Source organism: Eptatretus burgeri, chromosome 14, assembly GCF_056783735.1.
Source record: "Eptatretus burgeri isolate ZD-2024b chromosome 14, Ebu_testis_v1, whole genome shotgun sequence".
In the NCBI taxonomy this organism is placed as follows: domain Eukaryota; kingdom Metazoa; phylum Chordata; class Myxini; order Myxiniformes; family Myxinidae; genus Eptatretus; species Eptatretus burgeri.
This window is the reverse complement of record NC_140974.1, coordinates 59,214,680-59,231,712: the sequence shown is the minus strand read 5'-3', so window position 1 is coordinate 59,231,712 and position 17,033 is coordinate 59,214,680. Positions and strand designations below refer to the sequence as shown.

Here is a 17,033-nt window from a genome sequence, read left to right as displayed (position 1 = left end):
GCAGTATGCAGTTAACCTATCCTTTGTACAGTCTTTGCACCTTGTGTCTCTTATTGTTGCAGCCATCCGTGGAGGCTTGCCAGGTTGCTAAAAACAGTGGGAATGACCTGTTTCGTGCTGAAAAGTACACCGAGGCTGTAGAATGCTACACACAAGCGCTGGCTCTCTGCCCGAGCGACAGGTCGCCCGAATTGGCGACGTGCTTTCAAAACCGCGCTGCTGCACAGGAAAAGCTGGTAATTGACTCGTTGCTTGTGGTGTTTTATTGTTCGTGAACCACCTCGTCTCAGTTGGACTATTCTACGCACCGCAATCCAACCTGGTGTTGGCTTAGCGGTTAGGGTGGTGTCTTGGGATCCTGAGTTCAAGCCCCGTTGGCCGCTGAATTAACACCAGTGGGTTGACTCAGTCCGTCATCCTTCTGAGGCCGGTGAACTGATTACCAGTGTAGCAGCCAAAAGGCTTCACACGAAGGGAAGGGGTATTGACGGATTTATTAAATCTGGTATTGGTGTGGCGCAGGCATGATGGGCCAAATGGCCTCCTCCTGTGCTTAATTTCCTTGTAATTTCCCTTCGCCCCTTGTTTTTAATATATTACCCACCATACCTCGAGTGTCATCTGTTTGATCCAAAGTGACTGCTCAGTTGGACTGAGAAGATCAGATTGTAATCGTGTAATGGTATTGACATATTGGCCTTTCTCATGTTTTCAATTTCATTTTATGGGGAGGATGGTGGGATATGGAGGGATTTATTTATGTGTTTGATTACTTCCAATGCGATGGTCTTTTGTATCAAGAGGGATGCAAGCCTAATAGTTTGGGAAGTGTATAGAGCACGCTTGTTCCTTCTCAGGGAAAGTGGGAGGCTGTACTACATGATTGTTCACGAGCTGTAGACCTGAATCCCAAGTACGTGAAGGCACTGGCACGCCGCACTCGGGCGAATGAGCAGCTTGGGAACAAGACCGCCGCACTGGAGGGTGAGTCTCGTGGACCTGTTGCCCTGTACGCGCACATGCCCCGCACACGTCGCCTGCTTCGGGTATTACCCATGGGAACGGACAGTTTGAGAGTATGCGAAGCAGTTAACCGGGGAAAACTGTTACATATTCTTCGTCTTTGTGTATGGGACATGACTGTGGGTAGCATTATTTGCTGGGTGGCACGGTTGTGCCGCTGACTGCTCAAGGCGGAACATTTTTGACTCATATTTGACTGGTCTTTCATTTTTATTTTTAAAAAGAATACTTCAAAATCGAGTGGCTAACCTTGTTTGCCCTACAATTTGTTATTTTTTTATATTATACGTACTACATTATCTCTTCCTGGAGCCTTTCTCTATTCCTATGGGGGAGAAAAAAAGAAATGTGGATATATGAAATTTGTGTTTTTCTGCTTTGTGCAGACATCACAGCCGTTTGCATACTCCAGGGATTTACGAACCAGAGCAGCATGCTTACTGCTGATCGTATCCTGAAGGAAATGGGACGGGAGAAGGCTCGGGAAACCTTCAGGGTAAAGAGGTTTGAGGTCGATTTAAAAACGTGTGTGTGTGTGTGTGTGTGTGTGTGTGTGTGTGTGTGTGTGTGTGTGTGTGTGTGTGTGTGTGTGTGTGTGTGTGTGTGTGTGTGTGTGTGTGTGTGGCCTGGTGTTTGCTGAATGCTTAGGGTGGTGGCTTGGGATCCCAGGGTCCTGAGTTTGAGTCCCGTTGGCTGCTGAATTAACACCCGGGGGTTTGACTCAGCCTGTCATCCTTCCGAGGTTGGCGGAATGAGTACCAGTGTACTGGTCCCGGTGTATGCCCCGGTTAGAATCGGTGTACCATATCCCTGTGTGTCGTAAGAGGCAACCAGGGTTGGCGTCAGGAAGGGCATCCGGCCATAAAACATTGCCTCAAGAAAAAACCAACCCCTGCACAGCAGGGAAAACTGACTGTAAAAATGGTCATTTTTTTAATATATATATATATATATTGATGATAAAAAGATGTTTGGCCACTATTTATTTTAAAATAAATGTTATGCACTGCCTTGTGTGCAGCCCATTCCCCACCCCCCCCCAAAACTCCCTCTGTTCTTAACCCCTAAAATGGCCAATTTTTGGATATTTTGAAGTGGTGGGTCATTCCGTGCCAACTCACCTAAGGGTCCCCAGGTCACCTCCTCAGATTTTGCTGGAAAAATTCTTAAATGTAGATCTATATGGTTCTACCCACCAATGCAAAAGATTAGCTTTCAATTCCTCATCGTTTAAAAAATATCTATCTCTCGAGACCTTTTAAATTTGGCCCTAAAAATGCCAAATGTGAAAAACGCATTTTTTTTCCAACTTCAGTGGCTTATAATTTTATAATGGACTCCTCTAGAGAGCTGATATTGCAAATATTTATGAATTGGCATCCAAATTTTTCAATTATGGCATCAGATAGCCTCTGGGATGCATTTTCCTCACTCTATAGGAAGCTAAAAATGGCTTTTTGGCCAAAACGAGCTAAAATAAGGTGAAACTATAGGAGAGCCCTCCTGAGAATATGGAACAACTGAGAATTTTTTCCTCATAACACACTGATTATAGGGTCATTATCTATCCATAGATACATTTTTGCTGGGATAATACAGTTAGGTGATGAATTATAAAAGTTTAACCATAAGCCCTTGCCTCCGAGGGCTCTAAAATGAACCAATTTTGTCCCCTGGTTTGACCATGTGGCTAGGGGTTTAGGATCTTCATTTTTTTTTCTAAAGATTCTCTCATATAAGATGTGTCTACTGACCGAATAATTTTATCTAATTAAATGCCCATGGCTTCATAGTAAAATAAATTTTTATTTACATCCATATTTTTTTATAATTATTTACTTTTTTTCATATTCAGAAGTTTATCTATCTATAATTCCAGCTGTGTGTGTCTGTCTGTCTGTCTGTGACCGCCGTTTCTCGACGACCGCCGGTCCGATCTGATTGAAACTTGCCAGGAATATTGCCAGGGACCCGCGGATGTGCCTTTTCGAGGTTTGATATTGTTGCGAATTCGCGCCCGCCGGCGTGCGAGCGGCCACGTAACTCGAATCGCGGCACGTCGCCCACCGGACGGACAATTCCGTCGTGATCCTCTCAGACTAACGCCGGGAACTAGTCACGGGTGGGCCTTTCGGCCTCACCACGATCGTGCCAATCGGCCCCCCGCGTGGGATAGGGTTGTTCGCCAAATTCGACCTACCTAAGTACCCACACGGAGGGTAGACCGGGCGATCGCACCTCGCCGCAGGTCGACTTCGGACACGGGCCACTTTAAGCGACCCGTTCCGTACTATCGGGATAACCGAGCGGTGTTATCGTCAACCTCGACGGTTCCGATTAATTATTGGGCGTATTTAGCCCACTACCAACCCTTTACGTGAAGTAAGATGGAGATTCAATTGAAGAAAAGACGAAGCGAAACGGGAAAAACAGTTCAACATAATTCACATTTATTCCGTGGCAAACGGAGAGCACACATATACAATTACAACAATTATGCACCAAAAGCAAATGTTACAAAAGGAACACAACAATTATGCACCAAAAGCAAATGTAAAAGAAGAAACACAATGCAGATCTACAACCGACTACGCGAGCACACGGCAACACTTACACAGTTTTACTTTACAGACGGCGCCGACAACACATATACTCAAAATCAAAAGAAAAAGGGGCCACCCTCAACTACAAGGGGGCAGACGGGCCTGGGGCCGAGACCGCGTCGAGCCTACCCGTCTTGTGATGAGCCGCAAAATGGCGGCGGCGCCCCGACTCCGCGCTCTTCTGCGGGCCTTGCTGGCACTGCCTGGAATGGGGTGGGAACGGGGCCCCCTTTTCGCACTAGCTCAGCGTGGGGGAAAACAGGGGGGGTTGTTGATGCTCTGGGGAAAGAGGATAGCTTGCTTGCTTGGGTCCCGCGACGAGCGACTCCACTGCGCCCTCGACCGCGTTCCCGGCTTCTCCTCTCTGCAGCTCCCCAACAGACTCCGAACCCCGACAGACCGACTCTCCTCCAGACCCGTCTTGACTGCTGCTGCCACACTTCGCCGCCGCCACAACGTGCCCGAGCCCGAAACAGAAACTCTCTACTCCAACTCGAGCCCGAAACGGAAACTCTTCTCTCACTCGAGCCCGAAACGGAAACTCTTCTCTCACTCGAGCCCGAAACGGAAACTCTTCTCTCACTCGAGCCCGAAACAGAAACTCTTCTCTCACTCGAGCCCGAAACAGAAACTCTTCTCTCACTCGAGCCCGAAACAGAAACTCTTCTCTCACTCGAGCCCGAAACAGAAACTCTTCTCTCACTCGAGCCCGAAACAGAAACTCTTCTCTCACTCGAGCCCGAAACAGAAACTCTTCTCTCACTCGAGCCCGAAACAGAAACTCTTCTCTCACTCGAGCCCGAAACAGAAACTCTTCTCTCACTCGAGCCCGAAACAGAAACTCTTCTCTCACTCGAGCCCGAAACAGAAACTCTTCTCTCACTCGAGCCCGAAACAGAAACTCTTCTCTCACTCGAGCCCGAAACAGAAACTCTTCTCTCACTCGAGCCCGAAACAGAAACTCTTCTCTCACTCTATTCGCCCCGCGCTCGGCGCTTTATAGTCAGCAGGAGAAACCATATGCAGATTTTCGGATCAGGATCGGCTCGGGGGCGGAGCCACGCTCGCCCATTGGACGGAGGAAAAGTGGGCGTGAATCATTCCTGATCCTCGAATTTGCATATATCGATTCTACTCCGACGCGCCTGGAGGCGGGGCCAAATCGCCCCGCGCTCGCTGATAGGACGGAACAGAAGTGGGCGTGAATCATTCCTGATCCGACTTCCCCGGAAAGGCCGCTTTTTGCACCCGCTGCTCGGCGCGCGCCCTGTACGAGTCCAGGATCGGTGCCCACAAGCGGTGCGGGAATGGCGGCAGAAGGAGGAGAGGTGAAGGTGGTGGAGGGTTTATTGTGGTGGTCCCTGGCCACGGTGACGCTTGGAATGGCGGTGATGCGATGGTTGCGAGAGCGAGTTGTGAAGGTAAAGGCCGTGGCTGTTGGCGTTGTTGTTGTTGTGAAGCGGCGTTGCAGTTGGTGGTTGTTGTGTGATGGCGGTTGAGACGTGGTTGGTTCAAAATAAAGATAGAACAGAAAAACGGCTATCTTGAAGGGTCGCAGCCCGAATGAATCACATTTATTCCCTCTAAACAACGGGTTTGGGCTAACTACACATGTACTTACAGAGATACCTCACCTACGGGACCTGAATGGTGGTTTGCGAATTTCCTCAACCACAACAATATTAATCGGACGAGCAGTTCCCAAGTTACGGCCATTTATTTGTCGACCAATATCTGCGAGAGTGGGGGCGAGAGAGGAGGGGGAAGAGAGGAAGGGCGAGACTAGGGGGATAGAGGGGGGCGAGAGAGGGGGGACGGGAGAGGAAGGGCGAGACTAGGGGGGAGAGAAAGGGGCGGGGCGAGAGAGAGGGGGCGAGAGAGGGCTGCACATACTGGCACTCACCTACGGGCACGCACCTACGGGCCCGTACTAGTAAATCTTAAATGGAACTATCCAGGAAAGAGCAACTGCAGAATTTTATAACCATATGAAGCCATATAGATCTACATTTGTTTTTCTGCTTTGTGCAGAGATATGTAGCCATATAGATCTACTATATGTAGTGTAGCTATATGTAGCCATATAGATCTACATTTTAGAATTTTTCCAGCAAAATCTGAGGAGGTGACCTGGGGAGGTTTTTGAAATTTAGGTGAGTTGGCACGGAATGACCCTGGTGCAAGCAACAAATACAAAAGATGTATCTTCAGTCAGATAAAAAGCCAAATGAAGGGTAAAATAGAACAAGTTCAACTATTCCTTTTGCTTAAAAATGCTGCAGTGTTACTACTCATCTGTATTGAAGGTGTTTTAAATATTGTTTTACAACAAATTCTCCTATTTTAAATACATACATACGTGTGGTTGCATTTGCAGAATCGTAAGCCGATGCTTCCCTCAAAACAATTCATCCGCTCCTACTTTTCTTCCTTTGTTGAAGACGGTATCGGTGATGTGGACGTCTCTGATACGGTCGAGGAGTGAGTGTTTGTTCACATTGAATTGTTTGTGAAAGAGTAACCCATTAGCTTTTAATCAAACGAAATGAATCCAAACAAACAGAATATTTATACCTTTTGACATGTGTTTGGCAGAGCTGGGGACTCGAGTCAGGGTAGAATTTTGTGATTTGCGACTTGACTTTGAATTGACGAAATTGACTTAACACTCGGATTTGGGACTTGGTGTCTGGGGACTTGCGACTTGCTTGCAAGTTGCATGCGACTTGAGTTTTTGAATTAAAATGGGGTTTAAAATAAATGGTAAATTATTTAAAGTCATCGGCGTGCATGGTTCGGTCAATGACGACATTATATATGTATATAGTGTTGTGCACCTGTGCAGCACGCCAAATCTCGTGGCCGCCGAGTCACATACCAAACCATTCTCCACTCAGGTTAAAGGTAAGCAATGGCTTCCACACAGGTGTGGCCCATGTGTTAATTGAGCAAATAATATCCCAGCATGCTTAAGGTCTTGTATAAATATGCTGTACATGCCTGGTTGCCTATTATTATGGCTAGCATGGCTGCCAGAGGAGACCTCAGTGACTTTGAAGGAGGGGTGGTTGTTGAGGTTCGGTTTGCAGGAGTTTCAGTGACAATATTCTTCACCATTGAGAGAAAGGGCCAAAAACGATATAGTACTGTATAGCACAATATTTCAGAAATGTAATAGGCCCGATATGTTCTTGTGGATCAGGCATTACGTGGCAGAGGTACGCGCTCTACCGAGTGCCCTTCAAGTTATAAATGTGATACTTTTTATTAATATTTATCAAAACTCAAGCTCGGTGACAAACTTCTCGTGCATTTGTGGTAATCTGGAGTCAGCTGTTTGCTCATGTGTGGGGTCATTAAGTGCAGTTTGTACAGAAACCGGTTTTCAAAATGCTTCTATCTTCATGTCAGTTGTCAAACAAATTGGCGAAGAGGACGAGGGGCTAAAACTTTGAGCTTAAACATTGGGTTATTCGTAAACATACTATCACCGACTATGCTGATCAACAGTTTTAATTTTTACATTTTTTTTTTCGGATTGATTGAAGGTGGTGTTGGATTAAAACAAATTTTGTAATCTTTACAGGCATAACTGGGGAACAGTTAGCATCCTGAATGCTGTAAATGGCATAAACTATATCAGTCTCGATTTTATAATTCGGTTCAATTTGATAAGATACTGTTACGGCTGTGGAAATTCGCAATACACCATAAAGGGTCCTTAGATCAGTTATGACGATAAGTAAATGTGTAGTTTGATTTCCCCACCGTTGTTTAGAGGCAATTTCCGTGTTCACAGGGCTGTGATCCTTTGAGTTAGCCCTTTTTCTTTTCACTCTCGTCATTTTTGACCAATAATCCCCCAACAACTCAAATACCACCACCTTCACCTCTTTACCTCCACAACTCCACCCCGCAAACATCGCTTCACCGCCATTCTCAAACGACTCCCACCAACAACCAAACTCCCACCACCTCCGCCTTCTACCACACGCGAAACCGCTGTGAATGCGTTCCTTTCGCCCTGAAAAGCTGATCAGGAAGGCTTCACGCCCCCTTTTCATCCATCCAATGACTGAGCATCGGGTGGCATAGCCTCGCCTCTGAACCCGCTGTGATCCAGAAATTTACATATACGCCCCTCCCCCGGGCTATATAGGCATGAGCACGGCGCAGCTCGGCGCAGAAAGTCAAGTGGAGGTCAAGGTACGCAGTACGTCGGCAGAGAACCAAGTGGGAGCAGTGGAGTGGCAGTGGCGGAGTGTCGGCAGAAGAAGTCAAGTCGGGAGACGGAGCTCGAAGCCGACGGGAAAGGCAGACGGGGAGTGCCGGAGAGAGCTCACCGACCACGCCAGGGGCACGAAGCCAGGCGCAGCTACGCTGACATTGCGGCTTGCCCGCCATCGCGCCACGAGGGCGCGGGTAGGACCCTTCGGTCTCGTGGACCTGGCCGCTCATCCAGGTTCCACGCACATTAGGCCCACGGGCCCAGTCTGACTCCCTTGCCTTTGAGGGGGTCTTTCCTTTGCTTTTGTGTGAATGCGTGTTGTGGCGCCATGTCTTGTAAAGTAGAAACTGTTTAAATGCATGTAATTAAACCTTTGCTTGTAGTCGGTTGTAATTCTTGCTTTCATTTCTTTGACTGTTATAAGTGCATTCCTACTGTATGGCTGTGAATACGTGCTTACCTTGTCTGAGTGTGGAATAAATGTACTTGTCGAACGGTTCCCCGTTTCGTTGCATCCTTTCCTTTGTTTGAAAGTTCCATCTTGCATCACGGAAGGAATTGGTAGAAGGGTGTCAGCACCCGGTAAATAATCACGTCCGTCGGGGCCGGCGATAACACAGCTCGGTTATCACTGAAGCACGGAACGGAATGCTTAAGTGGTTCGTGTCCTAGGCCGGCCAGCGGCGAGGTACGATCGCCCGGTTCACTACCCATGCAGGTACTGAGGTAGGTCGAGTTTAGCGAACAACCCTATCCTGCGCGGGTGGCCGATTGGCACGATTGTGGTGTGGTCGAAAGACCCACCCGTGACTAGCTCCTGGCGGTAGTTCCACGGAGGGTCACGACTGAATTGTCCGTTCCGGTGGGCGACGTGGTCGCGATTTGAGTTACGTAGCCGATCGCACGCCGGCGGGCGCGAGTTCGTAACAATACTTATTAATTAGTCAGAAATAAGTACAATTATTCACTTTTTAGCTATTCTTTAGGTTCTATAAAAACTGACTGTTGGCACCTTCGGTGCACCTCTAACCCACCTCTGGTGTTGGTTCGGGAAATGGTCGACACGCTCGATAAAATACGCTTCAATCTGATATGCACTTATCCAATTTGGCTGATTATTGAAAAGGTTACGTTGTGTTCAAAAGTTGTTCAACAAGTCCTGTATAAGCTGTACACCTGAAGACATTATTTTTGGGACATTCGTCCGTGCCCACATGACTGAGCCCACGGGACACACCTCTGGATCCACATGTCTTGCTGAATGATACCCCATAGCTCGCTTTGATATTGTTACGGAAATGCCTTGGTGGGGGGCGGGGAGGAGGAGGGGGTTAATTAATCAGCATTTTTATCTTGATGAATGTTTGCGCAAGTGTTTGTAAAAACCCCAATTAGAATCGACCAGTATCGGATGTCTAATTAGATTCCCTGTCATCCCTATCACATCTGTCTCTTTTCCCATCTCCTATTCGTGTGCATCTTAAATCGCCCTGTTGTCCTTTCCATCGCTTCTCAATATGGAGGGCGAATGTGTGTTATGTCGAGCCTCGATCACAGGTTTTACAAACATTGCATAGTCACGTGTGCCACATTGCACTCGACTGTGTATGCTCAAGCCCAGAGGGCTTCCAATATGACAGGTTGATAGCGCCTCAGGGTGACTCACAGCCCACAGTGCCAGGCCATCGGTCATTCTCAGCTTGGAATTCCCAGTGGCGAGCAATTCAGCCGAGAACCCCCTAACCACAGGGAGTGAGCTCACAGCCATTGGCATAGCCTGGAATAGTGATTATGAGAGCATCTCACTGTATACCCAGGATGCCCTGCCAGGGCCTCACGGAATCGAAAAGCCAGGGACGAGACCGGATTGGGAGAGTCCCGGCATCTCATCTCTCAGGGCTCCAGGAAAGGCACGTGCACATACCCACGCAGTCATTCTTTTTCATCTTGTGTTCCTGATTGAGTCTGCCCGTGTTAAGGTAGCGAGCATTAAGATAGCTGTGGAAATTGCTATCGCCAGTTTAGCTCGCCGTTCGGTCATCTTGCTTTGTTTTAATTACATTTTACCAGCGTCGGTGGCGTAATGGTTGGAGTATCCGCTCTGTGTTTGGGAGGTTGAAACTTTGATCTTGGGCTGTTATCCCAAAGACATTAATATGGTACGTGCTGCTTCCTTGCTTGATGCTCAACATTGAAAAGGATAGAGCATGGATAAGTAACAACAAGTTGGGAGCTTATGGATAACCCACCACAAGAGTGCAGGCTTGATATGCTAATTAGCCTCCTGCTTTGAAGTTCCTTGTAAGGTAACTGATATTTTCACTTCCTGTGTCCCCATCCCCATTATTTATTAAACCTGTGTTACTTTTAAAAACCAGATGCTGTGTATTTTGAGCCATAATTTTGTCCTCCTTCGTTCTCCTAAATCTCTTTCGTAACTGGTTAGGTGTAACTAAATCTCCTTCATTAAGCTGACCGTGCGTGTTGAAATATCTATGCTGTTAAATTTGGTAGAACACAACCGCATTGTGATTGTGGATTATCCGCACATGCGCAGTTTCGTCTTGTGAGTTTGTTCTTCGGCGGTCTCGCGACACCTGTTAAGGAGACCGAACATTTACAATTCACTTCTTGGTCATATTGGTTCAAACTAAAAGCGATGCAGCTTATATCATATGACCTGACGTGATTTTGAAAAACTGTACTCGTTGACCTTTTTTTAATATTGTGGATGGATTTGGATGAAATTTTGTGGACAGGTTGGGTGTGTGACAAAGACGAACTGATTAGATTTTGTTGAAGATCTGGATCCAGCAACTAGAATTTTTAGCAGCGTCTCGAACGCTGCTCGAAGAGAGCTCGGCGTTGTTCTTCTTCTTCCTCTTCTTCCTCTTCCTCTTCCTCTTCCTCTTCCTCTTCCTCTTCCTCTTCCTCTTCCTCTTCCTCTTCCTCCTCTTCTTCCTCTTCCTCTTCTTCCTCTTCCAAAACCTTTATATTAGGACTCTGCTCCTTTATATACACCTTCAAGATCTCCTTAAATACTAAACACCTGTACACATCCTCACATTGAGGGTGCCTTTTGAGAGCGTCTGTCACGAACTTTTAAATATATTCGGACATTTGCTTTAAAGTTTCGAAAAGTTCACGTTACTATTTAAAGATTATTCCATTTAATATTTTGTAATTTCGTAAATACACTATGACAGGTCTCGCTATTGGCGTAATCAAGGCACGTGACTAAATATCGGAAGTTGTTGATCTTGTTGTTGTTGTTTATTTTTTTTGTTTTTTTTTTTTAGCCGACAAAACCTTTAGGACGCTGCGCTTGGACACATTTGTCCTTGTTTTTAGTGATTCTTCACCATTGTGAGATTGGGCCAAAAACAATAAATAGCACGATATCTCAAAAAGTTGTGGACGGATAATGACAAAAGTTGGTGGACATGGTGGTGTGTGACAAGGACGAATTGGTCCAATTTTGGTGAAGATCCGGATCCGATAATTTTTTTTGTTTTTTCCGTGATCCTTCACCATTGAGTGATGGGGTTGAACCGATTATACAGTATATCACGATATCTCAAAAAGTTGTGCACAAATTATGACAGAACTTTGTGAACAGATTGGGTGTGTGACGACGAATTTATTAGTTTGGTGAAGATCCGGATATGAGAATTTTTATTTAATTTTAAATTTTTGAAGTGATTATTCACCATTGAGAGATGGTGCCAAAAACGATATACTGTATAACATGATGTTTAAAAAAAATTATTGGCCCCAATCTGATCCACTGGCTCAGGCATTGCGTGGCGGAGGTATCTGCTCCACCAAGTGCCCTTCTAGTTCTTCATTTATTGTTCATAAATATGTGATTGTGTTTACATATATATATATATATATATATATATATATATATATATATATATATATATATATATATATATATATATATATATATATATATATATATATATGTTGTTCGTCTTTCGGCTGCTCCTGTTAGGGGTCGCCACAGCGGATCATCCGTTATGATCCGCATACTGATTTGGCATAGGTTTTACGCCGGATGCCCTTCCTGACGCAACCCTGGTCGCCTCTTACGACACAGGGATAAGGATTGGGTTTCGCCATGATTCCGGGCTGCCCCACATCCTCTCATAGCGCGGCCCAGTGCAGAGCTCCCGTCTTCAAGCGATCCTCCGAGTCGCCGGATTACTGGCGCACGCCACTACGCCCGGTCCATTGGGATATATATATATATATATATATATATATATATATATATATATATATATATATATATATATATATATATATATATATATATATATATATATATATATATTTTTTTTTTCTTTAATTCTGGCTGTACTGGGGTTTGGGGGCTTGGACCCTCCCCACTCCCCCCCCTCCCCTTGACATTTTTCACAGCTGCTGGGGATTTCAAATTTTTCCCTCATGATTTTTTCTCTATCTCTATGATATTTTCAATTTTTTGCCTGTATTATATTCATGAATGGACATCATTACCTTCGCATTCTGCGAAAGGTTATGTTTTGGTCGGCGTGTATTTATTTATTTATTTATTTATTTGTAATCTTGTTATTCGTATAACTCAAAAAGTATTAAACCGAATTGCATGCAATTTGGTGGGATGATTGGTTATTAGCCAGGAAGCATTCGATTATATTTTGGGATCGTTCGGGTCAAGGTCACGAAAAGGTCAAAATCGTCTTTTTACGATAACACGGTCAATTTTTAGTCGATTTGCATGCAACTAACGCCAAAATCTTCAGAATTCAACGCCTCATCTTGTGATATGCAATATGACACAATGACGCCCATACTCTTGTTACCGGTTAGGGGTCAAAGGTCAGGGGGGTCACGACCTTGAAAAATATGCGGTTTTTGTCATAACGCGGTCAATTCTTGTCCGCTTTACATGAACCCAGCACCAAAATGTTCAGAATTTAATGCCCAATCTTGTGACACAATGACGTCATAACACATGTCACCGGTTGGGGTAAAATGTTGGGGGGGGGGGGTCACGCCCTTGAAAAATATGCGGTTTTCGGCATAACTCATTCAATTCTTATTCGATTTGCATGAAACCAGCATCAAACGAGATTACCTTCTCTTGTTTAAACGTTTTTATTCACCGAGCTTGCGAGTGAAGACTCGCCAAAACGACGTGAGTTGATTGTTGTTTAGTCCGTAGCCCCCGAAAGTCGGGGGCGGTCATGACATTATAGATATGTGGTTTGTGTCATAAGACCATTCATATGAAACCTGTTCCCCACACTCATACCAAGAACAAAAAAAAGTAGTGGCGGCGAAGGTATGCGCTCTATGAGTGCCCGTTCTAGTTTGCATATTCTTTACTTTTGCAAATTGAAACATTCAGCCCAAATAAAAATAAACGTTATGATTTTCAACTTGAGAAACAATTATTTGATATTGTACACTTTTCATGCAATCTCATCGATCCAATGTAAAGAATTGCAGGTTTCTGTGCAAAATGTAGAAAATTAGCAAATTGCATAAGTAGTTCAACAAATTAACATGTAATTTAAAAAAAATTAAATAACTTACCATTGCGTTCGTTAAGTAACGACCAATGCGTTTTTTTAAAGTTCATTGGACCATCGATGGCTGACATCCAAGATCTTGGTGGGAGTCTAGGGTAGCTGGGAGCCCCCCCCCACCTCCCCCAGTCAGGGAAAGGTCAAAATCACCCAGTTCAGTTCGGGTTAAGAGGATAAGATGAGATCCAAAATTATGAGATTGCATCGGTGAACACTTGCACAAATGGTCAAATGGAAATGACGACTGTATGATTGAAGGGTTAATCCACAGTGCATTAATACTTATTCTGCATTTGTTGCCAGCTCATCGTTCATTACTGCAATCCGACACCTGGCTGCTGGGAGGTATGAGAGCGTGCATCAGGAGTGCGAGCGTGAAATTGAGGAAGGCGGTCGCTGGGCAAAAGAGGCCCAACTTCTCCGTGCCACCTTCCTACTGTTGGTTGGGGATGGAGAAAAGGCTCAGAAGGATCTGGAATTCCTCATTGCTTCGGAGAACATACCTGCAAAGGTTGTAAACTGGACACACCTTTTTTGTTTGTTTTTGTTTTTGTATACCTTGTCGAGGCTCGAATGAAAGCTAACACACAACGCACAGCAACGGGGGTGGGGGTGGGTGGCATGAGACAAGAGGGGCGGGAGTGGGAAGAACAAAACAGTGGGGAATAGCGACATTGGGAGATCTATGGATGGGGCAGGGAACACGGGGTATACAAGATGGACATCACAGGGACTTTCAGGAAGGAAAGCATGGAATTTTAAGGAGGTAGGGTTGAGGTAGATTAACGGGGATAGAAAATATCAAGGATTTGGATGGGAGAGGATACAAGAGATGGTGTGAACAGCTGTTTTGAAGGCCTGGAGGGAAGAATGGGATTGAACAGAGTAAAAGTTTATTCCAAAGGCGGGGAAAAAGAGGAATGAAAGAGTGAAGGTGAGCAGTGATTTGTGATTTTGGTAGTTTTCCCAGAAGTGGGTTGTTGGCAGACCTTGAGCGCCCTGCGGAAATATGGTTGGGACAAATCGCAGACAGAGCATGGGGGGCGTGACCAGAGAGGAGACAGTAGAAGACAGAAAGACCACCGACCTGCCTGTGGTGAGAGAGTGTGAAGCCCAAAGACTCAGCCTCATCGCGGGAGATACCAATGATACGAAATGCCTTGGTTTCCACAGCATGAAGCCGAGAAAGGTGAGAGGCAGGAGCACCAGCCCAGAGGGAAGATCAGTACTCCATCAGGCTGTGGACGAAAGCTTTGTATGTGGTCAGGAGCTCAGGTGGGCCGAGGAAGGACTTTGCACGATGGAGGATTCCCATTGGGCGACTGGCTTTTGAGGCGAGGTTGGAAATGTGGCTTTACCAGGAAAGGTCATGGCAGATAGTGAGACCCAGAAGCTTGAAAGAAAAGACTTCTTCAAGTGGATTGTTGAGAAAGTAGATGGGAGGTTTTTCCAAACGGTCCTTTCGGAGAGACAAAGTGAGAGTGTGAGATTTGTCTGGATTGAAAGACATGTTCCACGAGTTGGACCAGTGTGTGATTTTATCCAGATCTGCAGTGAGCGAAGAAGCTGCTGCTTGCTGGTCTGAGGGATGACAGATGGTACGGCAGAGGGTGGAGTCATCAACAGAGATAAAGAGGATTTTCCAGAGAGTCGGAGAGATCATTGATAAAAACCAGAAAAAGCACAGGGCCCAGAACACTGCCTTGAGGAACTCCAGCCTGGACAGGAAGACGGGATGAAAGAACTCCATTTTGGGCCACACGTTGACTGCGACAGGCGAGGAAGTCTGCGAACCATGAGTGGAGATGGCCTTGGATACCATAGGAAGAGTTTGGTGAGCAGGGCAGGGTGCCAGACCATGTCAAAAGCACACGATATGTCTCTGGATTTGGCTCTGATTTTATGTCCGGCATTGAGGACCTCCATTCATTGTTGGGAGAGCAGAAGCAGCATATCCAGGGTAGAGTGACCTGGTCTGAAACCAAATTGATGATCGGAAATTAAACCATTGGAGAAGAGGAAGGATTTAATGTCGAATGCGATGATGGATTCCCTAACCTTGCTGATGATTGAGAGAAGGCTGATTGGTTTGTAGTTACAGGGATCTGTTTTAGTACCTTTTTTATGCAGGTCAGTAATGGTTGCTGATTTCCAAGTTGAAGTAGATGACCTTGAGCAAATGAGAGGGTGAATAGAACAGAGAGAGGGTGAGCAAGAGCAGAGGACCAGGCTTTTACGACATGTGGGGTGATGCCGTCTGGACGGGTTGCAGAATCTGAGTCGAGGTTTGACAGCAAGCTCTCCGCTTTGTCAGAGGAAAAGGACACAGAGTCCAGGGACAGTTGGGTGTGACTCGGTAAGGTGGGTACAGAAAGCGATGGGTTTTGGACACGATTTCGATGCAGACATCGAGTTTAGGCATTCAGCCTTTTCACTTGCGGTATCGACAGTGCAGTATCAGCAGTGCGGCCATTTGAGATAAAGGAGCGTTTGAACTTCTTGTTGTGCGATTATCCATTTATCATTCTTGGAATGCATTTACCAACTTGTGTGTAGTGTGGGTGCGAGTTTTCCATCTGGAGGACGGATATCTCTCCCAGAAAAATTTATTTGGCTGGAAGCCACATGTTGAGTACTTTCTGTCAGGAAACTTGGTGCGTTCTGTATGCCGAGTGAATATCACAATTGGTTGGCTGTGATGAAGTTTTTTTTTTATTTTTTTTATTACAGCGTGTGCGCTGTAGACAGTTGCACCGAGTTTGAAATGTCCCCGGCGTCGTTTACCACGTCTCCGGTCGGTCCGGTGTCCCCCCCCCCCCCCACGTGCCTCAAGACAGCCAATGATGGCCGTCCGGTAGATGCAGTGCGTAATCTCGACGGAAATGGTGACAATTGATGGAAATACCCAAGTATTTCAATGGAAATTTGTGAAACTAATGTGTTATATGTGAAAACCATTTAATTTATTGCTCGACGGAAAAAAACGAATAAACGCTCCCCTCATGTACGAACGAACGAACGAACGAACGAAAGACGCCATTTCCGTCCACCATGGCATTTTGCGCCGAACGCAGAAAGCTAAGTTCTTCTTATGCCATCATTCTCCTTAATATTAGCCATAAACAAGTGTTTCGTCATGCATTAGTAGTTGGAATTTACTTCCAACAAGAACGAAAACAACCCGAAAACATCACGTGCAGGACAAGACCAATCGAGCCGAAGGAAACGATATTGTAACTGCACTGCTCCTGATTGGTCAAAGGACACCACGTGTGTTGTGTGGGCGGTGTTATGCACGAGGATTCCAGGCTAAGTTCTTCTTATACCATCATTCTCTTTACTCTTAGCCATAAACAAGTGTTTCGTCATGCATTAGTAGTTGAAATTTACTTACAATCATTCTTTTGCGGCCTCCTGCCACGCTGTATCGAACGATTTCATTCCTTCTGTTATATATATAAAGGTGCTTATCACAATAATAACAATATTTTTACATTTCAAATATTAAGTACGCTTTTTAATTGTTTTTCAACTGAAAAAGCATAAATTGCATATTTTAACATTAGTGTACTCATTTGATTCACCACACGTGCTGTA

The 17,033-nt window shown here is 45.5% G+C and overlaps 1 protein-coding gene across 3 annotated transcripts in view; it reads left to right on the top strand.

Annotated features, from left to right (window-relative positions):
* Window positions 1–17,033, top strand: part of TOMM70 (translocase of outer mitochondrial membrane 70) — a 33,992-nt gene that overhangs the window by 2,184 nt on the left and 14,775 nt on the right. For all 3 annotated transcript variants that reach the window (XM_085855073.1, XM_085855074.1, XM_085855075.1), the window contains exons 2-6: window positions 63–236; window positions 858–984; window positions 1,410–1,519; window positions 6,004–6,107; window positions 13,740–13,947. In XM_085855073.1, the coding sequence (XP_085711199.1) occupies window positions 63–236; window positions 858–984; window positions 1,410–1,519; window positions 6,004–6,107; window positions 13,740–13,947 (723 nt within the window). The remainder of the gene's footprint in view (window positions 1–62; window positions 237–857; window positions 985–1,409; window positions 1,520–6,003; window positions 6,108–13,739; window positions 13,948–17,033) is intronic.